A 23,307-nucleotide genomic window follows, 5' to 3' on the forward strand; every position below is an offset into this window, starting at 1 on the left:
AAAGTCCGGCGTCGAATCAATTGCGACAATACATCTAAGCTTTTGCAACAAAAGTGTAAGCTAAAAATTATGCACAGATTCAAAAGATAGTTAAAGAAATTATTATTTATAAGCCTAAAGGAACAATGTAAATTACAATCATTATGATAGTACAGGTCTATCCTCATCCCAGAAGATGCAACTGTCCAAGCTCTCTACAAAAGTTCTATGAAGAGGAGGAGCCAACAGTCAAGGATGTTCACTCCTTGGTGCGAATACACCTCCTCCATCTCTTCTGAACGTGGATCTCCTAATTCTTCTCATTGGATCCCCTGGACGGGCATAAAAGGTACAGGGGTTTGGACTTACTACGATTTAGGGCATTTCAGCTACTTTGGACGCGGGTATATATTATTTTAATTTCTCTTACTCTAGTAAGAGGAAGGCCCATAGAACAGAAAAAATATCTTTACCTCATTCATGGTCTGAAGTATATGGCAAGAAGTATAAACAGTAATATGCAATTATTATTAACGGTGCTATACAAATACTGCACCGCTTTAAAAATAAATTCTACTGTAATTTTGTTTGACAAGTTTGAAACGATTGCAAACATCTTTGTAAAAGAGAGCAATTTATTGTAAATAGTTCGGGCTAGATATTTCATGAAAGATAAAAAAACTGTCTACTAATCTGATATCTAGAGCCATTTCCTCTACTACTGGATCTCTCTAGCATCAATATCAATCCAGACAGTGTGTTCAGGCATTCCAACCACCAATCGCCAACCAACCGTCAATCGCACAAGAATTCAGAAAAAGAAGAAGTTATATTTAAAATAAATTCTAAACAAATTGAAAGTGTATACTACCATGTCAAAATAGTCAAGATTTTGATGCATCAAATTTTATTTATTTAATTTTCTGTATTATTTTTAGTGACCGCTCATCGTTTTCTTGGATTTTAGTCCTGAATGGAAGTTGATCACACGTCAGTTTGACCGCCCACTGATTTCTTATCTCCTCTAAGAACCTGAACCGAAATTAAAATCTAAAAGAACACATAGAACTAAAAAAAACTATTTTTACCACATTCAGCTGTTGACTGATACCAATTCTATGGGTTTGGAATAAGAAACTATAAATTCCAGTTTCGAATTCGGCGAGACAATTATTTTACTACAAATTTAGTAATGCGGAAGCAGGAGGTGCTTTCAGTATCTGTAGGTCGCTGGGAGGAGAGGAGCATTAGTCTTAATCATGGTGAAAGCAAAAGCTATAATAGCCCAAGTGAGCTTTAAAAAAATAACTAAAGGAATAATAAAAGAAAAGATGACCATGTCGCCACTATTATTAAATCATCCATTCTGCATGGTTTCTAGTGTTCAAACAGTAAGGAGCTTTTACAAGATCTATAACTTCAATGAACTTTTGCGGTGAATTCCTACCCACTACACGTTAGCAAGTCAGCGAAGCTCGTTAAAATAGAAGTAGAAGATGATAAGTCCAGCAATGCGTCAACATTCTGAGCAAAACAAAAAAAAAAAAGTATTAAAAATATGATGAGTTATTTTGATGAGAACAAGTAATGGGTCTGTATTGCTTTAGCTGACAAACCGAATTACCTAGCAAACTCAACAACCAACCAACTTGCCCTCGCGATGACTCTTGCAGGATGATAACTGGCCTTGATTAATTGCAAAGCCATCTAAACAGCAATTAGAATTGCGACCTTTCCGCATATTACCGAGAGAGATATCGGCTTAGACTGATTTGCAGCATTTAGTAACAGTGAATCTAAAGAAACATTGAACTGGCAGTTGCTTACAGCGTGGAAGAATCATTTGCCAAGACAAGATCTGATTTAGGATTCTTAAAAAATCTCCTACAAAGAAACGAGTGTCATCAACCGAAAATGCAATATTGTCACTACTTTTTAAATTATAGTTTATCACTAGATGTTCTGTCAAAGACACAAGCCGTCACTTCTCAAGCTGAAGCGGTAAATCCCCAACTGGCTCATCTAAACCTATTCCCTCTGTTTTAAAATTAACCATTACTAAGGCCAACAAAATTTAAAAAAAGACGACAATCAGAGGTGTAAATGGTTTAACATGAAGTTGTTTGATTATTTTAACACCACATCTTTTTTTTTTGATCCCCAATATTAGAATTAAATTCAGTAGGCTTGTAACTTATAGAAAGCTAACTGAACATTAAAAAACACTTAAGAAAATGCATAAATTGTAAGCAAGATATGCTCACCGCAGTAAGAGAAAAGCAGGTAATTATTTCTTACGCCAATTTCTATGTTTTCAGTGATTATTGCTTTATAATAAATGTATTTTATTGTTTTTCATATTGTAAATGTTGATACGCTTTTTATTGGAACAAATAACAGTTTTTTAGGTTATGGGATATAGTTAACATAAATAATACTTTCTATTATTATAAGGAACCACAACGCCTAGCTGTTATAGTTTTAAATTGGACTGATATTATAAAGACGCGGTTATATTAGAGTCAATAACATACTTTCACTAGCATTGCTATTAGATTTCAATATTACTCGGGAGGAAAATCTTAAAATGAGTCCAAGAATAATAAACTCAACATAATAATTATAGATAGATTCAATGATTACACTATATTACTAAAACCGGTTTTTGTAACTCTCACGATATAAAACTGCATCAAATAAATAACATTAAGTCACTCAACTTCATGTTGAAAACATAAAAGGAAAACCCAAATTTCTGCTATTAAGGAACATCTCTTCTTTACAAATGAATACATAGCCTTCGTCTTCATTCGCAGCATATAGAGAAGCAAAATACATTGGGGTATCTCTCTAACAACCTTCATGTACATTATAGTAATTTAATTTTACTTACATTAATTATAATAATGCACTCAGGTATAATAATATTCACAGTAAAGTAGCACGCCTCATAACAAGTCTCAGACAACGGGTTCTTCATTCTTGAATCTGTAGTCTAGTGTTCCAAGTCCATAATTCCCAATTTCCTTAAAAAATAGTGGGTTATTATGCAGTCTGTTCTTAAACTGTACTTTCGTGACTGTTTCGTGGACTTCCGTGTCTCTCCTAACGACCTTATTCCTTAGCCTATCCCTCATTGCTTTCAGAATGCTACAACGCCTTCAATTACCTTCACCCTATCACAGATTCTTTGGGTGGTAGTTCACATTTCTGCCCTGTTTGAGAGAATCACATTTATAATTGAATAGAATTTGTTTTTTTTTTCTTCTTCTTCTTTCCTTAGAAATTAGTCTATTCCACCGCACTGGATGCAGCATTCTCACAGCTTTTCAGGTCTGCTGAGCTCGGAGCTCACAAACATTCGTCAACACGATGGGTGCTGGTAGGATATGCTTTCCATTCGTGAAGAATGCACAATGAAAGAGTACTGGGAAGAAGTGATTACCAATATTGAGGTACTTAACCTACATCACTCGCCGAGGCGACACTGGAACGTGCAAGTTCTAGCAAGAAGCATGCATACAACAGTATTTGTCAAATTTGATTTCATCAGAATTTTTGTACTTCCTGCAGTGCAAGAGAAAATGACAAAATGACCTCTTTCTTTTCACCTGTTTGACTCTATCCTTTATCTTAAAGGTTCATTTTTTTTTTTTTTAGTCGAGAATCACTCCCGCACTCATAATGGAGGCTGATCTTGGCCCCCCAACTGATACTTGAAACGAATAGACGGGTACACGCGCTTGATGAAATATTACTGCCTCCCTTCTCACAATAAAAAACATGGCCTTAATCAATCAGTTGACTGCTGCCTACTCTCCAGAAAGTGTCATCCGCGCTTAAGGCCAGGCAAAAACGTTGAAGCTAATCAGGAAAAGCCTGGACCAAGAAAAGATCTCAGAGGAACTCCTGATTTTGCGTTATTTGCTGGTGAGGATGCTGAGTATGGTGTTTGTAAATGAAGAAACAATTTCAAGTTATCTATAACAGCACGTTAATATTTACTTTTAAACAAAACTTTGAATGGTCTTGGCAGCGTAATGAAACTGACTGAAGTGACTATCTGGCTGTAAGTGCTCCTAGGAGGTATAAACCTAAGGTGGATTGGACTAAAACGTGGGATCCAGAGCGCTAGTCACTTAGTTATTTCCTCTATTTAATATATTTGATATTATCACTATTTAAGAGTTAAAATATTATGCAGTTCTAAAAAGCGTCTTGTTTACCAGTGAAAGTTGTTTGAAAAAAACTGCACAATTCCATCACTTCCGTCTACAGAATTGAGTAAAAAACAGAAGAAAAGTGATAGGCTCAATTTCTAATTAAAGTACCAAATGCAGCCTTAAACCTGAAATCTAATAAGTACCACACTGAACAGTTCTGTTACTCGTTTCTTTTAAATCAGAAGTGTTTTTATACTTTCAACTACATTTGGTTATAAAATTGAAAACCAAACTGTTAGTAAAAACTTGTACTTTATAAAGTTGGGCTTGACGCTTTAAAGATATTAAATCTATACAGACTAAAGTCCCAATGTTACTTTACAAATGATGTAGCTGCACGAATATTAGAATGTATTTATGATAATATGCTACCAAGTAATAATACAAGCTGAACTTGCAAAGCTTATACAGACGATTGAAACATTTTACATTTATTGGCAATTACCCAATGGACACAGGTTATTGGCCATGTGCCTATTAGTAGTGTGTTTTATTCAAATAAATAATGTACACGTGATTTTTTATCGATTCATATTAATGAACTTTATTTTATAAACTTCATTTATAAAAAGAATGCTTGGACCTGAATTTGATTGTAATATAGACGAGCAGGTTTGCTTATCTCAATTTCCTTCTTTAAGATGAAAAACTCAGCTCTGCTACAATCAATCCCTTACTCTGAACACCATGTTTTAGGCGCCTTGTACGTGAAAAAACGTTTTTAATGCTGATTAAGGTTGAAGAGGCTATCTTAAAACTAAGAATGCACAAATTCTTTTTGGCAATATTGGTCCTGAATTTCTTTACAGTTGCAACATGGTTCATGTAAGTAAGTGAACATCGCCTACGTGATAGAATCGTACATTGTATTGAAACAGCAATCTTCTGAAACCGTGATTTACGATTATCCAGAAATATTTATTTACTAATCTTATTCGAGTAAAATTATTTTACCAGAGAAATTTAATTAAAGACAAATTAAATTAGTCTAGCCGTAATTAAAAAAAAAAAAAACACAACCATCTTGAGCTTCTATGCAGATATTCTTAGACATTAGGCCGGGGACGTCACTAACTCTTGGGACGACATTCACTAGCTCTATTTGATCAAGAGCTTCCCAAATCTTCCATCATATCGTACAAGAATAAGCCCCTCCAGAGAGTCGAAATAATGCTTCTCTTCCATGACACAATCTTTCTCCATTTCCAGTCACCTCTAGCCACTTAAATTTACGAAATTTCGAATAACGATAGTTATGTTCGAACTTAAAATACTTAACTCCCAATCCGCTCTTATGGCGCAGACGTCTTCCTAATTCCTCTATTTGTTTTAACTTCAGATACCAATGGAAGCCTGACTTAAAAGTGGATCTTACCACCCCAGACATACCACTAAACAGAAATGATAATTTTTTTAAATTACAATTTATTAGAAGTTAATTGCTCTTTAATGTAAATATTTTACAACTTCGCTTAACACTGTTATTGCAGCTAAGTTCAGTACCATCGAATGATGACGGGGTATGCTGTGTCATCTTTCTGGAACAAAACGTTTTAGTGATCGACCTCAGCTAGATATCGATAGGCATGTAAGTGACTGCATTTTGTCTAGTAACTGGTACAGAAGTTCGGGATTGAATGCATTTCCTTCAGTCAGCGATCCAACCATGATATAACTGGAAATACTGCCAGTAAATCCAGTTCTTATTACTTGACTTATTATTCAGAAGCTCACAGACCTTTGGCATGTAAACATCCATCTGGATTATTACAATATTAAAATGTAAGTTTAAATCCCTTTTTCTCATTTTACTTTTCTCAAACTATGAAAAAGGCAGCTGCCCTGTCTCCAGACATGCCCCATTTCTGTGTTTGGTGTTCGAGTTCTTGTGTTTACTTTGATTCCACAACTTTTCGTAGTTACTTTTTGTTTGTACCTGGCATCTTCCTTCTCTCAGCTTCTTGGGGGGGATCTCCGACATTTTACCTAGTTTTACCATACGCTTACCATATCTGTGCATTGCTTAGGCTTTCCGTTCTCCTGCCATTCTGCTTGGTCCAGGACCAAATCATATTCGTAGCTTTTTCCTCCCCACATCTTATTTCATGCCCACAGAGACCTCTTTGACGGTTTCATTCCACTTCTATCTTTTTTGCTATTCTCAGACCAACCAATCGCCGATTCCAAAGAATGTAGCTTTAATTTCGGGTCAGCCTTCTTGTTAAAGAGCCGTTTTAGCACTTTTTACAGCGAATTTGGCTCTAGATAAGCACCAAAACATATATATATATATATATACGAGGGTCGTTTGAAAAGTCCGTGCAAAGTCAGAGAGATAGCACTACTGGCGCGTATCGAGGTTATGTTTAGTTAGTAGCATCTCTTGGAAGAACACACACCAAGTTTCAGCCAGATTGGTTTATTTCTTTGTGTTTGGCATTCGTTTGAATCGAGGAAGTCGAGTGATTTTCAAAAAATGGACGAAAAAGAATTTCGTGTGTTGATTAAACACTACTTTATGAAAGGCAAAACGCCTCAGGAGACTAAAGAGAAGCTTGATAAACATTATGGTGACTCTGCACCTTCGATTAGAACAGTTTATAAGTGGTTTCAAAATTTTCGGAGTGGCCATAAGGGCACAAGTGACGCTGAACGTTCTGGACGCCCCTGTTGAGGTTACTACTCCAGAAATCATTGATAAAATCCATGATATGGTGATGGATGACGGAAGAGTGAAGGTGCGTGAGATTGCTAGTGCTGTGGGCATCTCGAATGAACGGGTACATAATATTTTGCATCAACATTTGGACATGACAAAGCTATCCGCAAGATGGGTGCCGCGATTGCACACGCTTGACCAAAAACGAAATCGTGTGAAGTGTTGCAAGGACGGTTTGCAGCTGTTCCAGAAGAATCCGCAGGACTTTAAGCGTCGTTTCGTCACTGTGGATGAAACATGGATACATCACTACACTCCTGAGACCAAAGAACAATCTAAACAATGGGTTACCAAGGGGGAATCTGCGCGCCAAAAAAGGCGAAGACCGTTCCTTCGGCCGGAAAGATTATGGCGACTGTCTTTTGGGATTCGCAAGGAATAATCCTCATCGACTATCTGGAAAAGGGTAAAACTATTACAGGTGCATATTATTCATCGTTTTTGGACCATTTGAAAACCGAGCTGCAAGAAAAACGCCCACGATTGGCCCACAAAAAAGTCCTTTTCCATCACGACAACGCACCAGCTCACACCTCAGCAGTTGTGGTCGCAAAATTAATGTAAATAGGGTTCCAACTCGTTTCACATCCCCCCTATTCTCCAGACTTGGCTCCCTCGGACTACTATTTGTTCCCCAATATGAAGAAATGGCTGGCGGGAAAAAGATTTTATTCAAACGAGGAGGTGATTGCAGAAACGAATGGCTATTTTTCAGACTTGGACAAATCCTATTATTCGGAAGGGATCAACAAACTAGAGCAGCGTTGGACGAAGTGTATAAGCCTAAAAGGAGACTATGTTGAAAAATAAAAAAGGTTTCAAAAAATTAAGTAGTTTTTATTTTTGCACGGACTTTTCAAACGACCCTCGTATATATATATATATATATATATGAGGCAGGCCCCCAATCAATGTGGAAATTGGAATTTATTTTTTCAGTTGGAGTAACTACATCTCCCTCAATCAGATACGTACATTTTGAGCAATAGTTTTGTCAATCCCCAAAAACTTGTAATGGCAGTTAAGAATACATACTAACGTTCTAGATTATCCCACCTAAACTAAAAAAAAAAAAAAAAATCATCCCTTACGCAAAAATGATAGAAGTTAAAGTGAGTACAGTTTAGCAGAGATTTAACAACGCGAGAAGTCCATTAATATTTTAATAAATCCTTTGGTTCGAAAATATGGGACAATTCTGACGCCTATCATCACACTTGATCGATTTCTCAAATTTTGGAAATATAAAGATCTGACAAAAATGTTACTAGAGATCTTGTAGAGATCAAAGAATGATCCTTTGATTGTAGAGATAAGAGAATGATATGACGTCATTTCCTAAAAAGAGCCGGAGAAGTACATTCAGGTGATAATTGTCCTAGATAAATACAGTTTCATCTAGAGCACAAGACCCTGTTATCTTTTTTTTTTTCATTTATTGGGATATTAATATTTTTATCGATTTTTCGTCAACCTGTCAGTTTCAGCGAGATTATTATTGACAAATTTAATTCAAGATTTAATATTCATTTTGACAGATATGATTGCGCTGTCGTTTTCAAACATAGGACCTAGTGACCTCCATTTGCTACACTGAGCAAGACCGAGCAATTCCTTAAAAATTACTATTTTCACAAATAATGGAAATTGCTGATAAACATGTTTTTTTTTTAAAAAAAAAGTTAATATTTTTAGGTGTTTTTAGTTATATTTTTTGACAAAACGATTTCAGCGTTCCTTACTTGAGAACGGGTATATTGCAGAAACTAGTAACTGAATACTAATACTGGTATTCAACAATCAGCAAAAAACGTTACTATCAGAATTATTAGACTTAGTACAGCTTGGTAAAGGATGGCCCTCAAGACTTCAGGGATGTTTTAAGAGGCGACAGAAGGAGAATCTTGCCTTAAAGGAATGTGATGTGGGAGTTTTGCCTCTTATATTAAGCTTTTTTTTTTTTACAGGATTCTTCTCTTCTCTTAGAACCAAGGTATTATATTATAAAGAGCTTCGATGGAGGCGCTCTGCCTTTCCTGTACAATCCAAATAAATATCCTTTTTTTCAGGACATTTTCAAACGCACAATGTGCAGGTTATTCAAAAGACGGCTCTCATTTGTTCTCTATCCGATGAAACCAGTAATCTGCATCTAGATGTTCTTCAGTAAAAACTCCTAATCGTGTGATAAGCTACCGGGTCTTTTACATTCGGGCCATAATTATTACAACTCGTAATGCCAAAAAGTAAAATAACCTAAAAGATTGAAGTTCCTTATCTTCTTCAGTCATCGGGCTCTTCATTATTAACAATATCTTCTAGGCAGAAAAAATGAATAGACACTCCTCTTTGTAGTTTTGTCAACCTTGCCAAGGCAAATAACTGAGAGAAACTATGGAACTAAGCTTATGTTTTCCAAAAATTTGTGCTCCTTCACAAGAAGTGGAAGGATCCATGGCCGTTTCTCATTGAACAGGTGGTGCGCACAGCTCCAGAGGCAAACAATGGAGAATAAAAGCACATGTATGCGGGCCCCTGTCAAGAATTTGTTGTACGGCTGGTTTTAGGAAATAATTCATTCCATTATTAATTTAATGCAAACAAGACAATTAATTTCCTTCACAATAATAAAAAATGTTTTAAAAAAATTGAAGTAATGGCTAATTTTTCAGGCGAGCTTTACGTCCAACTGTTTTAATTAAGTGACGTGGATGGAGGCGACTAGCAAAAATATTTTACTATAAAGTTCTCATATTAACCATTAAATACAAGGTCTAGACTGAGGATCGAGCCTATCACATTACATCTAAGCATTGCGGACCACTCGCCTCCAACCGTTCGGCGTCTTTTCCATTAATTACAAGTAACTTAAGGTTCCAATTTTGATTAAAAACTTTAATATAAAAACAATAAAAACTAGTAACAAGCATAGAGAGAACTTTGCTGGCGTTTCCAGTAGAGTGACGTCACGTAACGACAGCCACGCATGAGTATCTCTACAGTAGAATGTACATACTCGTAATTCTGCTATAGCTTTGACTAGATTACAAAAATGATACCTTAAAGCAGAATTTGATCAGAAAAATTACAATACACTGTATTCTAGTGATATCACCGTCAGGTTATTGCACCTTCCTAATTTTAGAAAGGAGAGAATATATACTAACACTTTAACCACTTCCGGGAGAGGTAATTGATGTGTGCTACTATTTGGGATTACTCACGGCTCAACTCTAGCTTATTATCACATACTGTTCGCAAGTTCTCATCAGCATTTTACCAACGCCTACGTCAAGTTGAAACTTAATTGAAACAACTACAGATTTTTGTCGATCCAAAGAACGTAGCCCATACGAATCTAATCTAATGAAAGTTCCTATATGAATCAGCTGTTTATCTTCCTGGGCGTCAACAAGAAGCTAAACAAATTTAGCGGTCATTAAGAAGGTCAAAACATTAGCCAGCTCGCCAGATAAGATAAGAAGTAAATTGCAAAACCAAAATTGCAGAAAATTAAACAATCCAAGGATTTACAGCAAAATTTCTCTTTTGGTACAGGTACAACATAACATCAAACTTACGTCACACCTCCTGGGTCCCCTCAGTTGTTTTCACTACCAATTCGCATTCTCCTCTCGCGATTCTAGATGATAATATTCAACCTGAAAATTCTCCCTAAACCAAGTAATTCCTGCATTTCGAGAAAAAACATCATAAGCTACATGAACTTCTGCGGAATTCTAGGCCAGCAAAGAGGACCAAATTCTTTTATTTGCTAATTCCACTTGACTGACATCAAAATTCGTGGATTCGTACAGGGTAACAAGTAGATCCTCCGGGACAAAGGCGCCGATTTTTGATACTTGGATACCAATTAAAATATGGGTCTTAAATGTAGTAAGCACTTCTGTTGAAGGTATCTAACTTCTGAGTCGCACAAACGAAATTAAATTTACCAATATTTTTCTCGGACCACGTATTTTTATCAAACAAACAGGGCATTTTCAAAATGACAAATCTGCTACCCATTCAAATTAAAGAGAAAGAGTCATATAAGATGAAAAAATAGCTCAATGCAAACAGTGGCATCAGCATCGACTCACTAAGGGACATTGTTTATTACACTTCAAGATGGATGCAATACGCCAGGCTAGCGTCATTCATCCTTGTGCCCTATAAAACCACTGCAGTTGGTAGTTGGACGTTAAGCCTGAAAAAATAGGCGATTACTTTACTTTTATTGTAGACACAACACAAACTTGTGCTTTATGCCATGACTCACTTTCGGAAAAAGAGTCGTACTTATACACCAGGAACTGCAGGAGTTGAGAAAAGCCAGTCAGCGCGATTAGAGTTGACCATGAACTACACATCCCAATATCATATCCTCCTAGTAGAACTGTTTCACCCTACCAACTCTTGCTCCAATCTCATCTACAGATTCAGCAGCATCAGCAACAAAACCAACTACAACCAATGCGCCAAACGCCGAGCCAAAATACATACATACCTGCTCCTCCTAGCACTGCTGAGATCACTTCACTATTTTCTCCTTTCATCAACGAATCCAAGGCACTCATTCATCCTCCTTACTCCAGTAGTACTCCAGAAATTCCTCCCTAGACTTAATCTATATCATTCTCTCATACTCTCTTACCATTCATATATGGAATGCTAATGATCTGAACTCTTACAGTAAAGAACGTAACATTTTCTTTTACACGCTGAAGGATTGACACTGAACTAATTACCGTAACTCACAAACAGATCTTACTTCACTATTAAGGTCGTGAACTGACTTACAAACTTGAATGGTTTCGAAGATGGAAAATGAAAGTGAACGTTCGAAAGTGTTGGAACATAATCTTTACACAAGGCAGGTCATCTGCCCTCCTGTACACTATTTCCCAGATTATAATTCCTTGCACTGACACATGACGAAATCTCGAACAACATACATGGACACACGTTGACATGGGATTCATACAAACGTTTTACAAGAGAAACACTACAAAAATCGCTACTAAATACGGATACTTTGACAGTCGGAATTGATTCGAAAAATCTACTTTTAAATAACGCTCTACTCAAATCGATTCAGATCAATGGAACCAAACTGTGGTGTTCAATCAAACCGACTCCAAACTCTTGAGTTAAAACTTTCTACTTCGCAAAACAACTGCTTCATACAACGTTTCCAACAGAACCATTCACTCCAACCTAAAAGTCAAGTTTTAATCACCGCTGTTATAACAAAATTTTACCCTCGACTATCCAAACATTTCCAACCCTTTAATTGACCAGATTTCACTTAGACTCGCCAACCATCGATACGAAACATTCAGCTCTGGCTCTCCGATTTACTCGGAAGTGGAGATCAATAATGGACCCATTAGAGGTCCAATGAGTGGTAACTCTTCTCATATCACACTTCAATCACCTTATTTACTTGTTGCAAGCACAATTGCACCTGCACTTGTAGATTTCGATAAAGTTATAAAAAATAAATATAAAAACATTTTAACATGATTTTTGAGTCAGCATACTTCTGTACAGTGCTTCTTGGGGTTTGTTTCAAAATCATCAGAATTGAAGTCTAAAGAAATTGTGAGAAATGAAGATAAATTAGTGCATATTTTCAAAAAATATTTAAAGCAATCTCTGCAGATGCTAATACCCTAAACTTGTCCATTCATTAAATAAAAAAAGACTTTAAACGGATCTAGATTTTAGAGAAATATTTGTTTTGTAAACACATATTTCATGCTATTGTAAAATGATTCTTTACAGGAAAAAGCTTTCTTCTTACTGCAGAATCATTAAGTTATGTTTCTCCACACATTTATGGATAAACTAAAAGGAAGAAAAAATATGTTATTTATTGGTCTGACAAATTGCATTTAACAACACTTTTCATGAATCAATAAACTGCAAATTCTATTGGATGGTTCTAAGGACTTTTTTTCCTTAAAACAGCGTCTTGAAACTGCATTTTTATACATAAAATAAAAAAAAACAAACCTTTCAGTTCAACAATTAACAAACTCTGAAGAGAATACTGGTGAATATACTATCCTTACCAAATGGATATGCATTTACATGAAAAGCAAATGTGTTCATACTTATTTCAAACTTCTAATTAAAATAAAATATGAGATTTATTTATTATGCATTTCCGAGTTGCACGCATGATCTTTGCGGGTAATAAAAATAACATATCTAACAAGTAGCTAAAGTACATTTTACCAGCTGATTACAATGCAGTGAGGTGTGATTGACCTCAACAGACGCACTCTTCTTATTACAGAACGTATGAATGTATATTATTTGGATTTAATGGACAACAAGAGTTCTTTCTTTAAACTTAAAACATCCATAATCTTAACATAAATAATGAATGACTTGGTAACGAATATGTCGAAACACTAAATGCTGTGTTACATTAATTAGGCAATTTATATAGTCAAGGGACTTACTACATTATTGCTGTTCAATCTGAGGGATTAAATTTGTAAAATCTAAAGAGTAAAGCTACATCCTAGTGGGGCTTTAAAGTAGTTTTACACAAAGATCACTTAAAAATTGTTATTGAAGAATAATATGGCTAACTTGGCTAACCTTGAGCATATTCCTTGTCCGTAAATATCTGTATATTTGTGTGGGCTCTGAAAAGTAGGAATAAGAAAGAATTAGCTTCACTGAAGTTCAATTAAGTAAAAATAAAGGGAAAAATCAAAGTTTAGCGTAATGAATTATGTTCAGAAAATAAAACATGAATAACAAACGACTAGATTTTATTTATAACTAACATAAACTGCACAGATTATTTGGAGAAACTGAAATAAGTAAACATCACTTCAAAATAAAAATATCTGTACAGGTTATAATCAATTATGTCAACATTAAAATTTCTCCTCAAAAAATATAAACACCATTTCACATCAACCTAAGATTGTTCAATAAATAAACACTAAAAAATACAGAAATAAAAAATAGATTACTTACTTTCGAAGGCTTGTAGAAACTGTTCATGATCACCGTTATTGTCTGGCTTGTTCTTGCCGGTATCCGTATCTTTTTCACGTCTCTTCGGCGGCATACTTTTTTCGTGTAAAATGTCCAAAAAGTTTATAAATTAAATAAAAATAAATACATACAAAAGAATAGACACGTTCACTCACCGATACACACACACACATAGAAAAATTCATGAACAATACAAACTTCTACCCGCGAACAACATTCACACACCCCAGACGTTAAGTAATGCCAACTTAAATATTATCATGTTTTGGAGGGGAAAATACCAGTGTATTCTAATTATTATGTACCTATTTTTTTTCTTTTATAATAAGAAAACGGTAAATAATATTTCGAATTCAATAATATACACATATTGTCTTTAATTTGTTTAAAAGCAGCACAATTTGAAAGGTATGTTTCAAGTTGTGATTATGTTAGAATTGAGTAACGGATAATTCTAATTTATTGATATGGAGAGAATTTCAAACTATTTTTAAATATGAATCCCTGTTTTTGATATTACAATAAGAAATAACTTAGTATTGGAGATTCATATTTAGTAATAATTTAAAGAATTAGCAATCATAATTAAAACAATGTTAAGAAATGATTACTTAATATTTTAAACAATTCAAAATCTTGTCACTTAATATTAAAAGAAAAGCAGATAAGTCACAAATCAATTGATCAAACTCATATGGAATTTACTTTAATATAAAACAATGTTCCTACGTTTCATATAAAGGAGAAGGATAATAAAGATTAAAAAAACAATCTTCTTGGCTTAAAATCAGCTCAAATTAAATAAATAACACGTGCCAAAAACATTGCAGCAAAATTAAGTCATAAGTATTTTTTTAACTACAGTAATGAAAGTTCTGTGAAGAGTTCCAGCTTAAATTTCAATTTATAGATTGCTTGTAACGGACAAGCCGGCTCCTACAGTTGGAAACGGCACAACCAGCGCTATCTCTTAGATTTCTCATCAAATATTTTTCCCCCATAAGATACATTTTTATATTTAAAGTAAAAAATTCACCTCTAATTAATGTCAGTTAACATTATTCATTAATTTATTACTTGTACACATAAACAAAATAATTAAAAAAAATACTGAAATGTTTTTTGAGGGGTAACATCAAATAAATATTCAGTTCTTCCTTTATTTGATGAATCTGAGAATGAGTTTGAAGAACCATCTAGGCCAGGCGAATAAAAAATAAAATAAATAGAATGTAATGTGTTAATTATTGAAAAATCATAATAATGCTCAGCCATAAGCGGGTTAATCGAATTTAAAATGATAAATGTTACACACTCAAAATCTAGACGAATGTAATTTCTTCAGACTTTAAAGAAATAAGGAATGAAAATACCCGTCTTCTCCCAAATTACCTTAATGTGATTTAATAAAAAATTCAATGTTCGCCCTGATTTCTTGGTCGAAATAGTTGAAGGTATGTGCTGCTTGTTCGACTAATATAATTGCTTCTCTTTTATTTATGTTTTATTCAATGCATTCTGGCTGCAATACCTGTAGGCTACTAGACTGGAACTCCAATTACGTAAAACGTAAGATTAAAGAATGATCTCAAATGTTCATAGAGAAGGGCGTAGACATTAGCTGCCAGTGCGAAACCAAACTGAATCCTAACCAGAGGTTAAATCTTCCTGGATTTTGAATCGACAGGAAAGATAGGAATTGCAGCAGTGGAGGCGTCACAATAGCTGTGAAAGCCAACATTATTCGTAAAGAAATTTCCCTCCATTGAGGCCGTTGGAATCAAAGCATTATTTTTTGAGAATAGGTCTGTAGTCACCCTTACTTTCCACTTATTTGATCTCTTTTCTTCTCACTGGCAGGAAGTTTTAATTTTGGCCGATCTTAATGCCAAACCTGCAGCATAGAGCTGCAGTTTTAACTAACCCTTCAGGCAATACTCTCCTAGACCCATCATTTCAGCGTAACTTCACCATGTCAATTCAGATTTTCCGACCCATTATTCTCCTCTCCCTCGACATCCCAGTGAAATTGATATAGTACTCACAAAAAATATCCTTTCTTTACTTAGTTCTGATCACAACACTGTTTCAGTTAACTAATTCACTACATGTGCTACTCTTCCACCTTTAACACGTCTTAACTATTGCACTGCTGAAGTAGAAGAAATTTAAAGACATAAATCTTGAACATAAACCTCTGTAATATTATTTCTGTCTTTGAAACAGTTACAATCAAATTTGCAGAACTAATCATCAGCACTGCAAAGAACAGCATTCCCTCAACTAGTTAGACATCAACTAACACAAAGAGCTACCTCTTCGCTTACTGCAAACTAACAAATAGTTAGTTTTACTGCTAACTAATAAATAGTTAGTTTTACTGTTAGTTAACAAATAATTGCCTTAAGACCATGACGTTCTGACAGACTTACTTCCGCAATAGGCAAACTGACTAAAATACTGCACTAAATGGAAAATAAAAATAAACCATAAGAAGACTACCGCCATACCCTTTACTAAACGCCATACTCTTTCTCAACAGACAAATTAGACACAATACTAAAATCCCGTTTTCTTACCACGTCAAGTATCACGGCTTAAGGTTGGTCTACAAACTCACTTTCATTTCACAAGTTCAGGAAAAAAAGTGAATTCTGGTAAGCAGGCTACTACGAGACAACTATTTCCTTTACTCACTCGAGAATCAAAGCTTACTGGATAGACTTATTTCAATTGGACAGTTATACTCGTACATAGAGAACAGAATGGCACAATATAACAATAAAAACAGTATTAGAGGGAGTAGCAAAATTGTGGTATTTCTTACACCGAGATATTAACAAACTTACAAACAAACTCCTAAAAAATGTCTAGAAGACTCGAATATCTATAAGCACTCAATATAATCAAATCTTTGCCAAATAGGTCTTCCAAATCTGAATGAATGTAGTTAATCATAAAGTTAACTACAGAACATTACAATCATCACATTGCAATCAACGAATAATACTTACTTTTCTTGAATTCGTTTATCATTTATAATAATTTTCACTTTCTTTTTTTTCTTCTTATTTATCTTCTCCCTTTTCTTATTCAATGAATAACTGAACGGCTTTCTTCTCGAGCTTCTTACTGATTTTCTTAATTGCATTTTGCTTTGCTTCAAAAATTACAATTCAAATCAGTTATCCAACTGATTTATATTGTCATATGATATGTCTGAAAAAAAAAGAAAAACAATTAGAAATCTAAATTGTTAAAACAGAAGTGAATATAAATAAAATAAATAAATAAATGAATATTATCGTGTACCAATAAATTAGGTTCAAACATTTCTCAAGTTAAACGATTAATGGTTAAAGTTAAGTAGAACTCAATTGACAGTTTGACCGGAAAAGATTGTGAACTTATGTATGGCTTAATATTTATGAGATGCCATAATGGACACCTGAACTGGAACTGTGAAAGAAATCACGTGGCATCTTTGCAATAACATTTGGTGAAGATTATGAGAAATGAAGTTTAGATTTGACTTTTTTTGGTGCAACTTAGTAGTGAGAAAACTCTATCTCAGATCAATTAACCTAGATGTGCTCACAGCCTTATTTTTGTGCCTTCATTTTCAAGTAGGTGCTCGGGAATGTATAAAAAGAAAGAAAGAGCTAGATTTCACCCAGCAACTCCTAGTTTCCTCTCTTATATTCCCCCATTTAGTGTATGGCGGTCCTTCTGGTGATATTGAAGCTAACCTCAAGCGCCTCATGAACTGCTTTATAAGATTTATTTTCAGCATTTCCAGAGACTCCCGCATTTCGCACTGCTACGATGAGTTGAAGTGGTTTTTTCCTGTCTATCGCCGCCAGTATTTTTTGGCTTCTTTCCTTTTTCAAGTCATCCAGTCTCAAAGGCCATCCTATATTTTTCAACTCTTTAAGTTTAAATCCTCCATCCATTCCCGTAATACTAGATCTCGCTCATCTGATCTCTATGTTCCCTCTCACCGTACCTCAACCTTTGACAAATCCTTCCTGATACGTGCTACCTCTCTCTGGAACTCCTTGCCTTCATCTATCCGCCATGCTCCAACCCTTTCTATCTTTAAATCCCGTCTATTCAGTTATCTCCTTTCTATCCAGCTTCCTCCGAAATTTTAATTGTTTTAATTTATTTCTTTAATTTCTATTGTTATTTTTATTTTCACTTTTTGTAAATACTTACGTATATTTTCTTTTTAATCACAGGCCAAACTACTAAGGCCTCTAATTGTTTTTATTCTTAGGGGACAATCATCCCACAATAATAAATTTATTTTCTATTCTAACGTTCTCGTCTGAGGTACAGGCCCAAAGGAAAGTAAGCTAATTTGGTGACAGAACAATTTGCAAAAGGAAGAAAACATTTAATATAAACTTCAAGTAGTAGTAATGCCTATTTTTTCAAACGGGCTTTACGTCCAACTGCCAAAATTAGCTACGATGGACGGAGGAAGACGACTAGCATACATACTTTACTATAAATTTCTCATATAAGCCATTAAATGAAACCCAAAGTCTAGATCGAATCCAGTACCACAATACCTCTAAAGATTTGGTAGAGGAAAACTTGAGGAAGTGAGAATTTGCAGAAAATTTAGATTTCCTTTTGATTTTCTTTTTCTTAAAAGCATACTAAAAAAAAATGAAGCCATCCCTCGGAATGAGGAAAATGGAGATATGAAGCTATAAAATGAAACGGTTTCTTGTAATAATTGGCTCAGAAACATAAACTTATCGAAAATCTAATTTCCATTAGTACCATTAAATTTTCTTATTATCAGGAAAAGTCAAGAAACGTAAAGTGTTTGCCTAAAATAATCTTCTCAAAAATGGTTAAAAATCGAGCTGAAGAATATTTGATTTCGATTTGAAAACTGCAAGAGGTGAAAGTGCAAATTCTCTAATTGTCCGGAGACTGAAAATTCGTTTAGAACAGGAAGCAAAAATCAAGATTCCTCAAAAATAAAAGAAATTAATAAATTAATGAAAATAATTTCTTACTTCTCTCAGTAATTTTTGTCTAATTCATCCCCTCCTATTTTGGTATACCAACCAACCAAGATCCACCATTCACCATTCTTTTCCACTCTCTCCACCTTTAGTTTATAGCAACCATCAATAATTATTCTTTGTATTAGTTATTTAATTAATGCTAATTTATAACTTGAAGGGCTCTCCTTGGCAGAAGGATAACACTTTACGGTGGAGGGCGCAAGCCGAGGCAGCATTAAAAGTTAAGATGATATTAGGGCTGGAGGCAGTGGAGAGGTATGAAAGGGTATTACTAAGAATCTTTTACACGAGTGGAAGGGTTGTAAATTAAACGAAAGAAAAAGGGGAGATATTTACAATAGGTCATCATCATCTCTGGAAACTGAGAAGGGTGGAAAACTCCAATCTCTTCTCTTTTTTCCTCCCATTTTTTTTCAATTTTCTCTTATCGATAAGAGAAATTATCTGAGGCTCTTGAGTAAGAAATAAATCTGGTTTGATCGACTTTTTCTCACTCAAGGAATTTTTTTCTGAAACTTCAAATTTTACAAAATGTAAACACGCTTCAAAAATAGGCCTAATACAATGATAAGGGCTATTGAGATAAGTGTAATCCAACAAGCCTTTTTCTTAAAATAAATTTTCATGAAAATAACAACATGAACAGAAAACGCAATTTCTCTTTTCTTTTTTTTTTTTTTTACAACAATCTCTTACTCTACTAAGAGATAGCATTGTAATCGAGCAGTTAATCAGATTTTGACCAGAAATATCCGTTTTTATAAAATGGTCTATGGGTGCGACTATCCGCCGTAAGTCAGAAAAAAAAAAAAATTGCAGAAGCTTCAAATATAATATTTAGTTTAGGCGCCAACAGAGTGCACCATAATAAGGTTAGGTCAAAATCAGTCAACCAGATGACAATCACTTTGTTTATTGAATTAATTTTTCAGTTGTTTTTTTTAAAGGATATTTTAGAAAATAGCGCCAAAAATTTTGCTTTAAACATTGAGTATTAATTTTATATAAAGTAGATTTATAACTTTATTTTCCATACATTTTAAATAAATTAAGAGCATTTATGGGACGACAGCGGTGGTTAAAGTTCTATTTTAAGTGTCACTACTACTTATTACTCTGCCTTGTCACCAGTACACCATTAATAAGAATTAAATGAGAGACTGAATTTTCCAATTTGAAGAAAATTAGCTGAAGGAAAGTGCCACTTTACTGAATATATTGATCTGTATTTTGAGATTTTCTTGCAAACAGCACCAACGATTTCATTTATGCTTTGTAAACTAATTTAAAACTCATAAACTAACTACTTTCTGAGAGAGGAGATGAATAGATTTCTTCTGAAGTAATAAGAATTAATTGAAACTTAATCGTTCTGAGTTTGAGGTCAATTTGTGAGTTGGAATTTGAGGAATAGCAAAAGATTTTTTTTTCTCCTCTTGGAATCAGCAAGGATGTCATCCAGCTAGCCATAAAGTCTTAATTAGGAATAACGGATTTCTGGTGTAATAATTTTGCATAATTTAAATAATTTAAGCCATAATTGTGCTAAACATTTATTAATTAAAACTACTTAGACCTCTACGATGTCATGGCTTCCAATTCTTGGCGAAACTACTAGATCTTCCATCATGTTGTGTTCTTAAAGATTTGTTTATGTTCTATACAATATGGTAGTTTAAAAAAAATCTTGTTTCACACTCTAGTTAGGTGATTTTTTTTTCACAGTAAAATTTTAGAAAACTTTAATAAACTTTAAACTTTAAAAGAAAATTTTAGAAATTCAATATAGAATTTTAGATTTTAGAGAGCCAAATTAAATTTCCTAACTTGCATGATTTTTAAGTTGTATTCTATACAAAAATTCATTCCAAAATATTCCCACCAATGTTGAACAATTCCACCATCTCTTTGAGTTCTCTGTTATTATTGCTCAATGGAGATAATTAGAAAATAAGAATTAAGGTTTATCGAATAATTCATTGAGGGGGTGAAGTTGATCTCCTGCTCGTGGTTGACCCCCTGCTAAACGGTCAACAGTACACCAAACTGAATGGGACTTGGCCATCAGACCGTCTCAGGAAGTAGGAGTTTAACCGCGTACAAAACTCTGAAGGTGCTCAGGGCAAGTGTAGAGACCTCAAACGAGGCAATCAATCCTCCATTACACTAGGACAGGGGGTCGGCAACCTATTTTAAGTAGAGAGCCATTTCTCCTTAAATTATTTTAATAAATCTTACCAAGAGCCGCAAGGATGATAATGTAAAAAACTCTGTAGATCATTTATATTCGCAAATTATTATTTTATGGTATTCAATAACATTTAATTGTTTTATATATTTATTTTCACATATTGCAAAGTAAATAAACAAATAAATAATAACGAATGAAAAGGCGGCAGTCTTGCAATCTAAATCAAGTACTTTATTTTGATATTGTATAATTCTATTCAATTTCGAACCTATCACTTTAAAATTATTTTTGAAAAAATACCTTTAATAAACGGAATTTTCATTTGTTTCAATAAAATTAAACTATACAATATATTTTGGGCAGGCTGAAGAGCCACACAATTTGGATAAAAGAGCCGCGGGTTGCCGACCCCTGCACTAGGATACTGCGGGCCAATCGCCTTCATCTCCGAAATCAAACCGATTTGAAGAAACAAGAAAAGAAAAACTGGACCACGTCAGCGACTTGGCGAGGAAATGGCCTCTACTCCTCAAGTTAGATGAGGCGGGGACTAAGAATAATTAAATTATAGATGATAATAAAACTGGAGACACATCTGCGTTGGTAATTCATTCACGAACACATGTCCTCCATAATGAGAGAGGACTAATGTATTTTTTTAAATCCCCTATTTATTGAAACAATGGGAAAATAAAGGTGTTCATAAAATTCTATGTGCACTGGTGAAATATCTCTGAGCTAGTTTCCTCTAATTGAAACACCTGGAGGTCATCCCAATGACTGGACCCTTTCCGTCACGTTGTATCTCACTTAGGGGAAGATATCAGGCCAATGGACTTGTTTACACCTTGTCCATTATTGTTTCCAGCTGGACGCTGCTCTAAACAGTTGGCTATTTTTTGCTATCTCTTTTGGTTAACAGTACTGGCCTCTCTCAGTGATTAAGTGATAAAAAAACAAAAACAAAGACTCCTTCCACTGAAATAATTCTACTGAAGAGTTTATAACCAGTGAACATCCTCTGATGACCCCAGGCCAATCTCTGGTATTGTTTAGACATCAAATTTTGTTAATTCATTATTATTTTGTTTTTTACTGTCTGAAAGCAGATGTTTATTCTGTATATTGTTCAAACTTTACAAAATGGTCACTGGTTTACAAATATTCTTTTATGCAATCATTTGTTAAGAGATAATTTATAAATCTAAAATGATTGTATACGATCGTATAGTTAAGAGAGTCCATCTCAGATGAACAAACAACCTGCAATCAGTAATTTCTTATTTTGCCCAAGTATTCACCTTCTAAAGCAAATCATTCTTTATTTAAAAGAGTCCTTGAGAACACGATTTTGAATTTTTATACTATTTCAGCTTTTATGCTAATGCCAATCCCCTGTTATCCTCATTATCAGCTACCATAATCACTGAAAACCCAAAGCTTCGCCTGAATTGCAAGTGAGATTTAACTTGCCTGATACTAGTAGTATTTAGGAGGCGTACCCTGAGCGTGAACTTCATCAGTTGTCGCTCTCATACATCCTTCGGTTTTCATCCTATTTTTTTTTCAGATAGTTCACCGGCCGCCTTCTTATATCTAAATTCCCCTTTTCGGGGAAATCCTCTAGAAGCCGTGGTCCGCTTATCACTAAATTCAAAGTAATAGAAAATAATCGGCTTTATTCCTTCTAGAATTTGGACCTTTTACAATTCTCTTCAGTGAGACATAACATTATAAAATAAAGATTTCTAACTACTTTACAAATTCACCCATATCAGGGCAAGGTTTTTTTTACCTAAAATGAGTAATTCGGCGTTTTCAACAATGTCAAAAATTTGTAAAAATATCAGCTAATGTAAAACTATTTAAAACAAATGTTTAAGAACGTGTGCGTGACGCTACCAGAAACCGATTTTTCAACTTCTGAGCGAAAAAAATTCCAAATGTTGTAAAAGGGAAGATGATCGACCTCATCAATGGCAGTTCTTTTTTCCTAATACAACTAATACAGATGTCTGGAAAAGTTTTCTGCTTATTAATACAAATATAAAAAAGGACATGAAATGTCAATGTGCCAGCGACTTCATAACTACCTCTTAATCTTTAATTACGGTCGACATA

General features: G+C 34.4%; 1 protein-coding gene across 3 annotated transcripts in view; it reads right to left on the reverse strand.

Moving 5' to 3' along the window:
* Positions 1 to 23,307, reverse strand: part of Su(z)12 (Polycomb protein Su(z)12) — a 53,014-nt gene that overhangs the window by 19,595 nt on the left and 10,112 nt on the right. For all 3 annotated transcript variants that reach the window (XM_074112335.1, XM_074112334.1, XM_074112333.1), the window contains exons 2-4: positions 16,962 to 17,166; positions 13,927 to 14,021; positions 13,540 to 13,586 (exon numbers count right to left, since the gene is read on the reverse strand). In XM_074112335.1, coding sequence (XP_073968436.1) covers positions 13,540 to 13,586; positions 13,927 to 14,021; positions 16,962 to 17,098 — 279 coding nt within the window. In that variant the 5' untranslated portion in view covers positions 17,099 to 17,166. The remainder of the gene's footprint in view (positions 1 to 13,539; positions 13,587 to 13,926; positions 14,022 to 16,961; positions 17,167 to 23,307) is intronic.

Source organism: Rhodnius prolixus, unplaced genomic scaffold (genome assembly GCF_049639745.1).
Source record: "Rhodnius prolixus isolate KJV_2025 unplaced genomic scaffold, Rpr scaffold_1, whole genome shotgun sequence".
In the NCBI taxonomy this organism is placed as follows: Eukaryota; Metazoa; Arthropoda; class Insecta; order Hemiptera; family Reduviidae; genus Rhodnius; species Rhodnius prolixus.